General features: G+C 44.8%; 1 protein-coding gene across 1 annotated transcript in view; it reads left to right on the top strand.

The window, feature by feature from the left end:
- Window positions 1–1,686: 1,686 nt before the first annotated feature.
- LOC106746171 (kielin/chordin-like protein) overlaps window positions 1,687–14,050 on the top strand; it is a gene marked incomplete at its 3' end in the record, with an annotated part of 39,314 nt that continues 26,950 nt past the window's right edge. Inside the window, 3 exon segments of the mRNA XM_014622424.1 lie at window positions 1,687–1,699; window positions 2,504–2,631; window positions 3,241–3,397. Of these exon segments, the coding sequence (XP_014477910.1) occupies window positions 1,687–1,699; window positions 2,504–2,631; window positions 3,241–3,397 (298 nt within the window).

Here is a 14,050-nt window from a genome sequence, read left to right on the forward strand (position 1 = left end):
GGCTTCAATTAGCCCACATAAAAACAACGCTCGACATTCTGTCCCCGGCCCGAACGATTTTAATTGCTACAACGGCGTAATTACGGGGAAGAAATATCGCGCGGCGTTTAGCGCCGGGGGAAAGGGAAGACCTATACAAATTAGTCAGCGGGAAATGAGGGGTCTCCGCGGAAACGGACCGCAGGCGATGCCTCCGCGAGCGGCGCCGCGACCACGGTAGAGAGACGCCGGGAAATAAGTGATGGGGATCGCGTCTTGTTTTCCATCCGTCGCGTCGCGCACAGACAAAACGGAGGGAAGGAAGGTTCTTCTCGTGTTCTTTCGCGGTGAAATTTCAATAACCTCGCGAGAGAAAATCGAATATCGGTTGGCACGCAATACCCGACGGAGAAAGAGAGAGAGGGAGAGTTATTTATTCGGTGCTCTGAGAAAAGGAAAATTTCCCTCAAGCGCAGTAACAATTAATATATTTAAGGAACTGAAGTGGATGAGCATAAAAGAGAATAAAAAATTCTGACATGAGTAGAAAATACAGAGCTGTGCATGATTGTAATAAATCAAATCTATGGTTACACTGGTCGTCATAGTAGAAGCTGTTTTATTGCTTTAAAATCATATATTACTTTGTTACAACTAATATTTATTTAGAGGTTGTCCTAGAGATCAACGTCCTTCACACAGTGACCACTTCAATGTGTCGTAGTTATTTTTCTGAATTTTCAAGATAGGCCATCAAGGCACATTTGAATTTAGGCCGATAAGAGTAATTTCGACTATCTCGCCCGGTAATGATGTCCATTAGTAAGCAGCTTCAACTGTAAAGGATCTTTTGTAGATTTCGGAGAGAGAGAGAATCCTCGAGGACAACGTGGCCGCGAGGTGTTGTTTTCGTCCGGGAGAGAGTAACGAAGCTATTTAGGTGTAGCGCCGGAATAAAATTATCGCGTGTCGTCCGCACGTGCGAGCGAGCGAGCCCGAGGATGAGAGCGAGTCCGGAGGATGTTTGCACGCGAAGGATTACCGGCGATACTGCACGGAGAGATGCCGGATAAATGGAGGTGGCGGAGTTAAACGTGTGGGAACACACAGCGCGCCGCGGATGCTAAGAAGCGACGGCGGTCGGAGGAAGGTAAGTGAGCGAAAGAGCCGGAACAAAAGGCCGATGCGCGCATCGGAAAGAATGCTACCTGCCAGTGTCGAAAATACGCCGATACACATCTGCGTATCCTCTTCTCCCTCCCCCGGCTCTCCCTCTCTCGCGGCCCGATTTAAATTTATCCGAATTGCGATTAACCAGTTCCCCCAATGGGCTATTTCTGCCCCGGCATCGATCGGCGAGGATCCTTCACTGTGCATTTTGTTTACATTTCTCACGAATGGGTGGAGTGTAATGTTCGGTCTTGCGTGTGTATTGCGCGTTTTGTAGGAATTTTGAAGCGAGGCAGATAATGAGATAATTGTTTAATTAACCCGTTGTGCAATTAGCGCGTGTACCGATGCTGCATGTCTCGGTGTAGAATGTGCGAATTGTATTTCCCGTCGTTAAATAACTTTTTTGAATTATCGCCCGAATAGGATCGCTTGCCGCGAAAATAACGAAACATCGCATCGCGCGGACTCGATAATATCGCGTATTATCGTTCCCTCCGGAAGTTCGTTAATTGCTTGCGGGATTCTCGATTCGTGATGAAGGCGAACGGTAAGACGATATCGCGGAGAGGCTCCTGAGATTTGAAATCCTTGAGCGTGGCGCGCTCTCACGAAAACCGTGTGGCGCAAACCGTAACAAGTAGGATCGCGCAGGAACAACAAGTCGGAAAGATATTCGCGGTGAGGCAAGGGGGAGGGACTAAAAGTGCCAATTTCAGTTTTACTGCAAATACATCACAAACTATACAAGTTATTATTATGTACTTTTGCTCGAGCATTCTTTAGGGTCTCAGTTACATAACCAATAAGTTAATAAAGCCATCAGTCAGTAATTTAATGGATATAATTTTTTTTATTTGCGATTGTTATTTGACATTTTTTACCCCGGAGGTAGGGTAAAAAATATCATTATTATTATTTCAGATAAAATAGATAAAATAATATAGTCTTTTCTTATTCTATGATATTTATTAGAAAACATTTTCAATGATATTTGAGATATTAATTAATTTATTATATAAATTATATAAGTTTTAGCCTTGCTCTATCCTACACACACACATACACTCTCTCTCTCTCTCTCTCTCTCTCTCTCTTTATTTCTTTCTTTCTTTCTCTCTGAGCCCGAAATTGCGCACGATGCAGAATTCTCCAGAAAAAACTGACTTCCCTCCGCGAATCGGCGTTCGTGCATCGATCAAATTTTGATTGAAGATCAACACACATTAACCGCATCAGGAGGAGCAGCTCGATGCACGAATTACCTGAGCGTACCGGATTACTTGATCGACGAGAATGAAATTTCCAGCAAATGTTCCCCAATTAACGGCCGGTGCTGTAAGTCGAACGTAAGGCGGGGAAGGAAGAGAGAGAGAGAGAGACGGACGACTTGAGGAGGAGAATGAGGAGAAGGAGGAGAAGGAATAAGAGAGATGCGGGTGGCGGAGGAAAAGGAGAATGAGGAGGAGGAGAAGACGAGCGGCAGCTCGCAGGAGAGAAGGAGGAAAGAGGAGGAAGAAGACGGAAAAGAAGAAGAGGAGGAGGAAGACGAGAACCAGGAGAAGAGAGAGCCCGGTCGAGAGAGGTAAAAAGGAGGCGTGCGGAGGAGCGAGGCGAGACGAGAGGCGGCGAGGTGGTCCGAGTTGGGTAAGGTGAGGGCTCCTACGGGTAAGTACCACTCACTTCATTGACTCGTGCGTACGCCCGCACGAGTCTGTCAGTCCATCCTCACTCACTCGATCCTCACTCACTCGCCTGGTCGCCGCGGACACTCGCGAGCGAGCCGAGAGGAGTACTCGCGGTACGCACACCTTCAAATCGCCGGAGCCGCCGGACTTGAGAGGTCCCGAGGTCGCGGGGGCCGCCGCCGTCAGCGGGCCGTTGCAAGCGTGCGTGACCTCCGCCGGAAGGTCGGACCCACGGCTCGTCTCTCGCTCTCTTTCTTTCTTTCTCTCTCTCTCTCTCTCTCGAACCCGCTCGGAGACGGACGGTGTCGGGTGATCGCTGATTTATCGATTGCCTCGATTTCCCCCGGGCCTCGCCTCGGCGACGATCAGTGCTTCTTGTGGACCCTTCGCCGCCGGTGAACAGAGGAGCTCCTCGGTCGGCGCCGGGACCAAGCGGAGGATGACCTTGGCGCGCGTCGTTAGGATCCCGGTGGTCCTCGTGCCGCTGCTGCTGCTGGCGTTGCTGCTGCTCGTTGCGGACGGTTCGTGGGCGCATGTTTATCCCCGCGAGATCAAGCCAGGTGAGCGCTCTCTGTGCGACGGACTCGTGTTTTTCACTCATTAAGCGACGCCGTCGTCGTCCTTTTTGCGATCGAGCTTCTCTAATCGAGGCGCTCAGGTTGGATCGAGAGAAGCAGAGAGAGAGAGAGAGAGAGAGAGAAAGGGGGAGGGGGGATGAGAGATAACTCGCTCGTAATATCCAGCTCGAATGTGAACGTTGAAAGTGGAATTGATCTGGTTCGTTCTCTCTCTCTCTCTCTCTCTCTTTCTCTCTGGGCGTTTCAATTAACGTCAACCATTGCGCCGGTGTTAAAACGTTATTGACAATATCGTAGCGAGCACTCCATGACAAGTTACGTGCGTTGATCAGAGAAACATACCTTAAATGTTTCGAAGGACGACGCGATTTTGCGGGGGAAACCTCGGAAAATGATAGGTTCTAATGGATCACACTGAAAAATGATTTTGATTGGATCTATCTGACGACGGACGAGCAAGTTTTGGTTGAAGGAAACGGAATTTCCGGTTGTAAGAACCGAATTTGGCTCATCAGAACTTGACAATTTCGCATTCTTCGACCAAAATTTTTTGCGCTTGGCCGCCATCGTCAGGTAAGTCCAGCCGGGCTCTTTTTTCAGTGTAGATAGTCTCCCTCTTTCTCTCTCTGTTTGCGTTGATGCGTAATGACGATACAAATATCTCTTTATGTGAATGAACGTACGAGAGACAACCGTCGGCAAAAATTTGCGATGCGCTTTTCATTCTCGTTGAGCGTCGCCGGCCGTTGGACGGTCGCGTTTATAAATTTCGTATCACCGTATGCACAGATATCATTATATTCGAGAAGACCGTGAGCCCCGCGCGTAATTTTTTCCCATGTGTCGTGAGAGCAGTCTTTCTTAAGGACTATTGTTTTCGATCGAGAGAGAGAGAGAGAGAGAGAAAGAGAGAAGGGGGAGGGGGCGGGGAGATCTATGGATCGTCTCTTACGCAACCGTAGGACCAGGGTTAATGGACGACGAGCGCAGCGCAGTTTCTATCGAATCACGGTCGATCATGAGCATCGTTTATCATCCGGCCGAGAAGTAATGCGTCGCTTAAAAAAAGGAAAGGAGCAACGAGGAAATCTCTTTGTTCCCTTACGTAACGACATTAATGAAATTTATGCCGTTCGTTCACACCGATGACGTCAATTTATACGATCGCGCGCGCGCGTCCCCAATTCCCCAATTTTTAATTCTGCAAAAGTTGCCGTCTAGTCGTTCGGCAATTTGTCATCGCGCTATATAAAAACGATCGTCGCTGCTTTTATCGAAGTTTCGCGCAACGTGTGCGCGCGACATATTTCAATTATTATTTTAAAAAACGCGCGCGAGAGAGAGACTTCATTTGCCGGACGCCTGAAAGGCATTTCGTACGATTTAATTACGTCCTTCGCTCCTTCCTTTAAAGTAAGTAACGTTCGAAATTGCGCCGCGTTCATTTTCGTCGCGCGGCTTTGATTAATCGCACCGTCCGTGAGTGGACGGATTTTCCTGGATTCTCACCGGTTGCGGTCGCCCGGCGGATTTCCATCCTTGTTCGGCTTTTTCCCGCCTTATATCTATTATCTCGCGTCACTTTAGCGGTCCCGGGACTCGTTCCCTTTCTCTTCACGGTCGACCTTCCACTGTGAAAAAGAAAAAAAGAAGAAGAAAAACGCGATCGATAGCGTACAACCATTTTTACAGCAACGTTTTCTCCGCTGTTGCTTAATTACTGTCGCGAAAGAGAGACGCTTCTTTGCGTTTATCACGAGAATTACGCGATTAAATCGGGAAAAAATAATTTGACATTGTAAGAGGGACGAGGTAAAAACGAAAGCATTATTTATATCGCAGTTTACACATTTTTTTCGAGAGGAGTACGAGAGGAAATCTATATTTTATAATATATTTTATTATCTATATTTTTCTTTACATTTGAATATTAATACATATGAGATAATTACTTGATTAATAATAATAATCAATAATTGTTCCTTCAAACAAAAAAAAGGCAAAATCGCGAAGTTCTTTCGATTTACGTCACGTCACACAAGAGTTTACTTTTATAGAAGGGAATTAAAAAAAAAAAATATATATATATACATCTTATAATATTTCATTACCTATTCCTCTTCATATTTGAAGATACACGTGTGTGACAATTATATATTTAGCAATAACAATTAATATTCATTCGTTCAATCGAAAAAATCGCGAAATCGCCTCGGCACTTTGCGTGGTGTTATACGACACAAGAGTTCACGTTACTTTTTCAGAAGGGAATTACAAAAATGTGATAAGAAACAATACACACGCTGCAACATAAATCTGCAATAAAAATCAAAGTCGGCGCTTCCGTTGTCTAAGGCTCCGGATTACTTCCACCACCACCGTCCGTTCGCTCTCTTTTTTCGTTCTTGTATCCATTATGCCGCTTGTCACTCTCGAGATCGGGATCCGACTTTCTCTATCCGATCTTTTCGGGCCTTCCTCGTGTTCTAACTCCACCCTCTTTCTCTCGCTTTCGCGGACGGCCTTCTAAGTGATTCCTCCCTTTCTTTTCATCCCACCGTTCTCCTCGTACCGAATGGATCTTACATGGACATTCGAGAGAGCTTGACTGGCCCCTATATATCATCCCCCTCGGAAAATTCCCGCCCGTCCGTTATACCGCTGCCAATTCTTTCGATATCTCGCGAGCGGAGTCTCTTGGCAAGATGAAACAGTATTGATACAATGCCATTACCGAGCCGTGCCAAAACGTCCGGCTCATCTTGCGCCATGACGGAGGAGAATCATAAGCGAGAGCCTTAGCCTTAGCGAGAGAGAGAGAGAGAGAGAGATAACTGGCAGCCCGCTGTCTCGGATGGAAAATGCTCGCCGGATGCGTAACGCGGAAGAATACGCCGCCTCTTGTGCGCTGCTCCTTCTGTGCGCTTCTCTTCTTTCCCCCCGTCATGCTAGCTACGGAGATTCTCTAATTTTTAACGTTACATCGTGCGCCAGCTTTTTACCGCGATGCGTCGTTATAACGGATCGCGGACGCGCACGAAGGCGCATCGCGTCGTTTATTGAAACTCCGTCGGACTTTGGAGGATATTTCTGCGGACGCGTCTCTCGGGAGAGATGAGCGAATGCACACACATACACACTACCGTACGTTTGCTCGCGTATGCGTATATATTTCGCAGTACGCGTATCTCTCTCCGTTACAGCGCGGAGTTACAGACGCTAGTAGTTCCGAGGATCGCCATTAGGATAAAAATTCATATTTTCCACGTAGTTCCCCGCTCGATTTTAATCGGCGAGGGACGGGGGATTTATTCGCACAGTAATTTCAAATTTCCGCGTATGCAACGTATGATTATCGAGTATGCCGGAACACACGTGCGTGTGTGTGTGTGTGTGCAACAATCATAGTAAAATCCGATAACGTTAATGCCACGACGTGGCCGAGATACACGCGGGCGAACCAAAAATTTAATTTAAATTGATCCGTGGCTCTCCGAATTTAATATAAATTTGAATTATTCTTCGCGAAAGCAAGAGAGAGAGAGAGAGAGAGGGGGGAGAGATAAAAGCTTTTATTAATTATTCTAGGGCAAACTCTATGAGAACGCTACAAGATCAGTTTATGAATGGGCAGAATTGAAAGAAAATTGATGATTAACAATGCTAGTGATAAAAAGAGAAAAAGAAACATATAAATATATAAACTGGATAATTCTGACATAATGAGAAAATGCTATAATGAGAAAATGTGCGAGTGATAACGGAGATCGGGGTCAGAACACTTTTTACGTTCGAATTAAAAGAAAAAAATGTACATGATATTTTATAATATCGTGTACATTTTTATGTAGCTGCAACTTTTAGCTTGAAAAAATAGTGGCATTATATTTATTCGCGTATAATAAAGTTATTGAACTGAAAGCGACATCGCGTGATTGGACAATTGACCCCTTACTCTGTGTTAGTTGTCACATATCTTTCACATAAAAGAAACAAGATTTGCACATTCTCTTTGAAAGTTTCCTCTTTTAATATATTATTAAAGTTAACGATATCGCTTAGTCGAGGTGCAGTTTTACCTCCACGTGTTTTTCGGTCACGCTTTCGAGCCGTGGCAACCAAAAAAACCAACTAAAATCTAACTAAAACCTTTATATTTGCGTGAACACAACTTCATAACGTAACCGGTTGATTCTAACAAAATTCAATGATTCATGCGTGTGCTTCCGTGCACATGCGTTAGTTACGTCACATCCACCTCATTTGAGTCAATTGCGATCATTGCGAATGAAAGAAATTATTATTCTAAGCATTGTCGGGATAACGGTTAACTCAATACAGGCTAAAAATAAGCTAAAACTACAATATTTCTTACGAATACAGGAAATAAAAGTAGAGACTGGAAAAAGATTTATTCGCTACATCCAGTTTGAAAAAAGTGTTCATAAATACCACGTGCGCAATGCGTTATCCATGAATTATTTCGTACGCTCAACCAACACGATATCATCAACCTACACTGTAGAGAACAATATGCTCCTTTATTTATTTACTGAAATATAAGCTTCGTGACAACTAACCTGTATGATTTCTGGCTCCTGTCTCTCCTGCATTTCATTTTACAGGATTTTATTAGATAGGAAGAAGATTTATGAATGTACATTTATATATGTTGCGTTGGTAATCCTCTTAAATAGTTGAAGAGCCTGGATTTAAATTAAAGACAGAGAGAGAGAGAGAGAGAGAGAGAGGCAGAGAAAGATAGTCCGACAAGATAAATAAAAAGCTCCGATTGTGATATTTCGATCAGACGGCGAACGTTTCGACGGGGCGACGTGTTATCGATAATAGCGACAACTTTTCCGTGACGCGACAGCGGAACCACGCTGAAACCACGTTGAAACAAGCGGCTCGCGCGCGATGTTGATAAAAGCGGCTATTATAGCGCGACAAGAAGTACGGCGCGTAAGTACCGGTGAATAGGTGCAATGACGGAAGCCCCGCGATCTTAGAGCGGCCATCTATCACTCCGGTGGAAACTATGCGGAGCTATCCCCGACGTCACGCTCCCGTCTCGATATCGTCCGTTCAGAAAATGATAAATCTCCCGACGTCGACGCGGGATCATCGCGAGGCGTAGGTCGCCAAACTCGATCCGGCACTCGCGGGCCTGCCAATAATCGGAGCGTGTTGCAGGGAGCGCGCGCTATCATTTGTCACGTGCCGATCGTAAGATAACTTCTACCGACGGCGACGCACGCGAGGCCACTCTTTTCTCGTCGGTTTTCCCGGACCGGTCCCGAGCCGGGAAAACTGGAAATAAAGACGATCGGCACCGCAGTTGTCGCTGTCATTGTTAAATTACAGCCCGCCTTGGCGTTCGGGCGGCAACTTCGGTGCGCTTCGATATGAGAATCCCGTCTCGGTTTATTGGAGGTCGCATATGCGGCTGAACAGCTGCTCTAACGCCATGTACCCCTCGCTTTTTTTGTCCCCCGCTCCCTCTTCCTCCCTCTTTCTGCCTCTCTCGCCGCTGAGCGGAAAAAGCGATCGTCCCGATGAAGTCGCTCGTCCGACGATGCGATCGGACGGGCCCCGCGCGTGGTTATTAAAAATCGGCCACCGGTAGGTAAAACAAGCTGCACGTGGACAGAATCAATTCTCTTCGTTGGGAAGGTAACGTAAATAATATGAAAATACGTTGGTATTTTCGTTGTTCAATTCTCTGACGCTCTGACGATAGTTCTATGCTCGCGACCATATTCTTTGGGTAAATGATTCATCGCACTTGTCTCAAAATACGCGTACGTTCGAGATGCGTGTATTTCGGGTAATTGATCCGTAAATTTATTTTCTTAGGGATCTTTCCCAATTTTAACAGCATGTTACAGTCGGAACGGGATCCACACATCCGTGAAATTAGAAAAGGATTGATTATATCAAAGCTGAAATAACTGAAGTCAAACTTAGCATTATTTACATGTATTACAAGTACATTTCCCGGAAGTTCATATATAAAAAAAACAGAATTTCGGTAATGATCGAAATATATGACAACTAACCTGTCAAGATTTGGCAAACATTGCCCGCGCTATATTTTCCGTTTTGTCTCTTGGTTAAATATTTTTTTTTTAACGGAATAGTTAAATAACTTTAGAGATACCAAGACGTAAAAATGCAAAATAAATAGAGAAAAATAAGGAAAAATCTGGCGTCACGATGATTTCTTTGATAATATGCATTCGTGTGCGTCTATCGATACATGTATTCTTAATTAGATAGCTAACACAGATAATTCCAATTAAAAATATTATACATCAAAGCGAAAAGCGATTATTTCTTTATGAGTTTTTAAACATTACGTGCGCAGATTCAAGTAAATAATTACTCCAATGCTCCTTAGCAAATTTTTGCTTGAATTAAAGATAAAATTGATCCAAGTAAAAATTTGTTAAGAAATGTTGGAGCAATTACTTACTTGAATCTAGCATTTTTCTTCTATGTAAGTTTGAGCGATATTCTCCCGTTATAGTCAAAGCTGTATATCGTAAATAATCTTGATAAACATTTCGCACAGATTTCGATCTTCTTCGCGTTGTATCAACCATTACTTTTCAAACAACATTGTTACGGACCAACAACTACTTCGACGCGGGATATTGTTTCACGACAGACAATTTCTAATTCGTTCGAGCGAGTGGATATCTTATTACATCGTGGCGTTATTTCGCGCTGTTATCGTCGCCGGCGAAGTTTACCGAAATAAAAGAAAACAATTCGCAAAATATCCCTTCCCCCGCCCCCGTCTTAAGGCTTTTCAATTTCGTCGCGGAAGTGCATTAGCAGAGCGCGTGAAAAATGCATCGGCGCACCGGGAAACAACGCGGCGCGTATCAATGGAGCTTCACAATTTCCCCTGTGTTTAATCCGGCGTAACAGTAATTACACCGACGGAGCACTGCTACGAACGCGCGCGAGCGGGTACATAAATAACGAAAAACATTAAGATAAATAACGTTTCGATCACAGCGGCGACACGCCACGTGATTGCGTGATAAATTACTTATAGCCATCGATATTTGCTCGCAATGGCAAATGAATTCAGCGTCGCAGTCCCGGAGTGAAATAACAGCGATTCAGTTATCCGGCTCCTGTTTATTATCTTCTCGTTCCCTCTCCCTCTCTCTTTCGCGGAGTTTATTCCGTTCTACACGTCGCCGTTCTTTAATAATGCATCGTGCGCCGCTACCCTACGGCGATTTAATAAAAATATCTCGGAATATCATACGGACACTCGCGCGTGCGACGAGCAAATATGTTCTCGGCAATCCCGATATTATTTACCAAATAAGTCGATGCTGTTCCAATGACGATCGTAAGATTAATTACGGGAACAAACGCGGAATGTTCCGTAATTATCGTTATGATTATTCATTTCGCAGCAGGAATTTGCCCGCGATATTTAGACACGCGGGAAAGGCTGGACTCGCGAATAATTCTTTTCACATCTCGACGCTAATAACCGAAAAATGATCGATGCCACGGGGCGTTTGCGCAACGCTACAGCAGAATCAACTTGAATTCCTCCGGGGAATCCGTCATGTAAGATCGATGCGTTATACATTCATATTTCCTCCCGATACGACCATCGCCAAAGTCTCGCGCCATTGGCAACGTCGTCGATCGTCGCATACGTTCGCCGTAAACCCGGGCAATTTCCCCGTGCCGCGGTCACCCGGTATGCGCTCGATGTCCACCCTAATTACCCGTACCGAGAAAACATAATAATGCCACGGACCAGAGGATCGGCCTGGAAAAACTAGTACAAAGTATCCGTCGTGTCTCCCGACGGCGAGCAAGCGCGCGCATCATCCGGCGAGCTCTCGTGTGCAGGAGCGGATTGCCTGAGAAATTGTTATCGCGGCAAATTTGTATACGACGTGTGCGGAGCTAGAATGAAAGTAAGAGAGAAAGAAAAAGTGAAGAGAGAGGAAGGAAGAAATGCTTTTGTTATCGCTCTAAGATCGCTTTAAGATCCTCTTAGAACGTTATATGGTGTATACTTTTTAATGTTACAAATTTTATATAAGAAAAAAAGGATAATTCAAATCGGTTTGTAATAAAAGAAATAGTTTGTTCAGGTGCAAACGCGAGAAATAATTACAATTACAATGTACGATTACAATTTGCTACAGTCTGTTTGATTTAGAAAGAGAGAGAGAGAGAGAGAGGGGAGATAAATTCGAACGATATTTATATTCAGAGACGTGATTTTTTTTCTAAATACTACAAAGTTAACATGCACGATTCACAATGGATGCCGTCCCGATGAATTCGGATCTCGTCACGGTGGAAAGGAACGATCTCTGCATTTATTCGCGAGTTTAAAGCGCGGATTGCGCCCGCGAAATGTATTCCCGGCGCCCGGTAGAATTGAAATCCGGTTCGAACCGAAATTGTGAAAACCGGGGAATTTCGAGGAGAGAATCGCGCCTATCCGAGCCCCGGTCGAGGATGATCAGGGTCATCGCGCGCCGATCCGAGCCAATCCGCTCCTGCTCGTTCGTGGTGAATGAGTTTCTTCTGGCCCTCGTCTGACTAAATGTCGGCACACGGCAGGCTGCCATAGGCGTCGATGGTTGGGAGTTCACCTCCGGTACTTGCACCCGGTAATGTTTGGTGGCAGCTTGCCGGGTTACTTCAAGGAGTAATTGCCCGTAATTGCGCGTCCCGAGGTGTAATGCACTTTGAGTTATTACATGTCGTGGCTGCTGCCGTTACTGCTGCTGCGAGAAGTGAGGTGATTGAACTATCGTAGCAAGCGACGAGCAGTTCTAGCGGCCAGCAGTAACGAGCAAACGCGACAAATTGAGATCAAAACGCGGGATTACGACGTGCACGCGATAATTCCTCGAGTAATACGAGGTCCGCGTCGGTCCTTTGAACGCGAAAATGATGGCACTCGCGCACGTCGCGCGTGAAAGGCGCAGTCGCTTTTTTAAAATTGCAAAATTTCACTCGACAAAGACGGCGCGCATGAAGAAGTTTAAAAAAGAACGGAGAAGGAAAAAACAAGTGTTAATCGCGCTTATTGGGAACTATCGTGATATTAAAAATTTGTTAAATTCGCGGCCATGTGTTGGACTTTAAGGTAGTTGGTCCGTAAAGTACCGGATTTCATTAATCGCGATATCTCAGCTTCCAAATAGTCAATCATTTTCTAACTTCTGTTCTAACATAAACGTGTAGATCATATTTTCAATAACATACAGCTAAAATTTAAAAGAGTCCCCAAGAAAGTGATTTGACGGGTAAACTATGTTAAGATAACGCGTGCTTCCCTGTGAAACGCGTTTTATTATGTCGCAGTAATAATCAGCATCCGCTGATTAGTGTGTCATACAAAGCGTCTACACCTACTTTTCGCACCGACTGGCGCTCGTTCTCGTCGCTATCACGCGACTCGCGTTTTCATCTTTGCGTTCGACGATAGAAAAGTTCTCGACGTGAACGAGAAAATAAAATAACAGCATAATTAATACCGCCACGACACATATATATATACATACATATACACTGAAAAAAGATTTAATAAGTACTAAAATTCGACGAATATTTACCGACCAAATATTTAATTATAACCAGATACAACCAAATAATTTAGTTTCATATACTAAATATGCAATATACAGAACTACAATATAATATATACAATATACTGAACTGAATTATTTGGTTGCAGCAATTAAATATTTGTTCGGCAAATATTCATCAAATTTTAGCAATTATTATCAAATCTATTTTTTAGCGCAGTTTCAAAGTTTCGGAAAGAGGGCCGTTTTTCCCCATTTTTCCGCGGATTTCTTCGGTTTCTGTCCTAGTGTTACGGAAATCGTTTCGACAAATTCACGTGTGTTCGGTTTAAACTTGCCATATTTATTTTATTCCGTAAAGAAGATTCTTAAGAAATCGAAAGATCTACGGAAAAATGGAGAAGAAGTTTCCTTCCGAAACTTTAAAACTATGATACACGGACACACACACGGCATTATAATTTCACGGAAATCACAACGTAGATGATTGCTGCGCGTCTGTCGTGAGCGTTCATTTAAACCAAAATTAATGGAAACTCACGATGACGTCCGGCGAGTCAGCGAAACTGCCAGGTCGCGCCTGCTTCTCGCCGAGTGTCCCTTTGCATAGCGGATACACCGCCGGAATTTTCGTAATGCGCATTGACAACAGGTGGGATTCGCTCCGACGACCGCTTTGACGGATCGTCTCGACTGATCGCGACGGCCACGAAGGCTCTCAGTAAAAACACGCGTGTGTGTGTGTGTGTCTTCGTTCCTCGATCGGACAAATATATCGCATTCATTTTCAGCGTGTTTTCGTTACCCTCTCCCACTCCCCCCGACCGGACCCAGGATTTCTCTCGTGCGTTTCACTAGAAACGCGTCGTGTATACCTGCGTATACGTCCGTTTGTAATTTTACGCGCGATGGAAAACAGCGCACGGCGCGTTGTCGTAACGAAGATCCTGGCGAGATGCGATGAAAATTCATAACAATCTCTCGCATCGATGTTATTGTAATTACCGCATCGCTCCGCTTTCCTTTTCTCTCCCCCCCCCCC

The sequence above is a fragment of the Dinoponera quadriceps genome, unplaced genomic scaffold (assembly GCF_001313825.1).
Source record: "Dinoponera quadriceps isolate SergipeBrazil2010 unplaced genomic scaffold, ASM131382v1 scaffold566, whole genome shotgun sequence".
Lineage (NCBI taxonomy): Eukaryota > Metazoa > Arthropoda > Insecta > Hymenoptera > Formicidae > Dinoponera > Dinoponera quadriceps.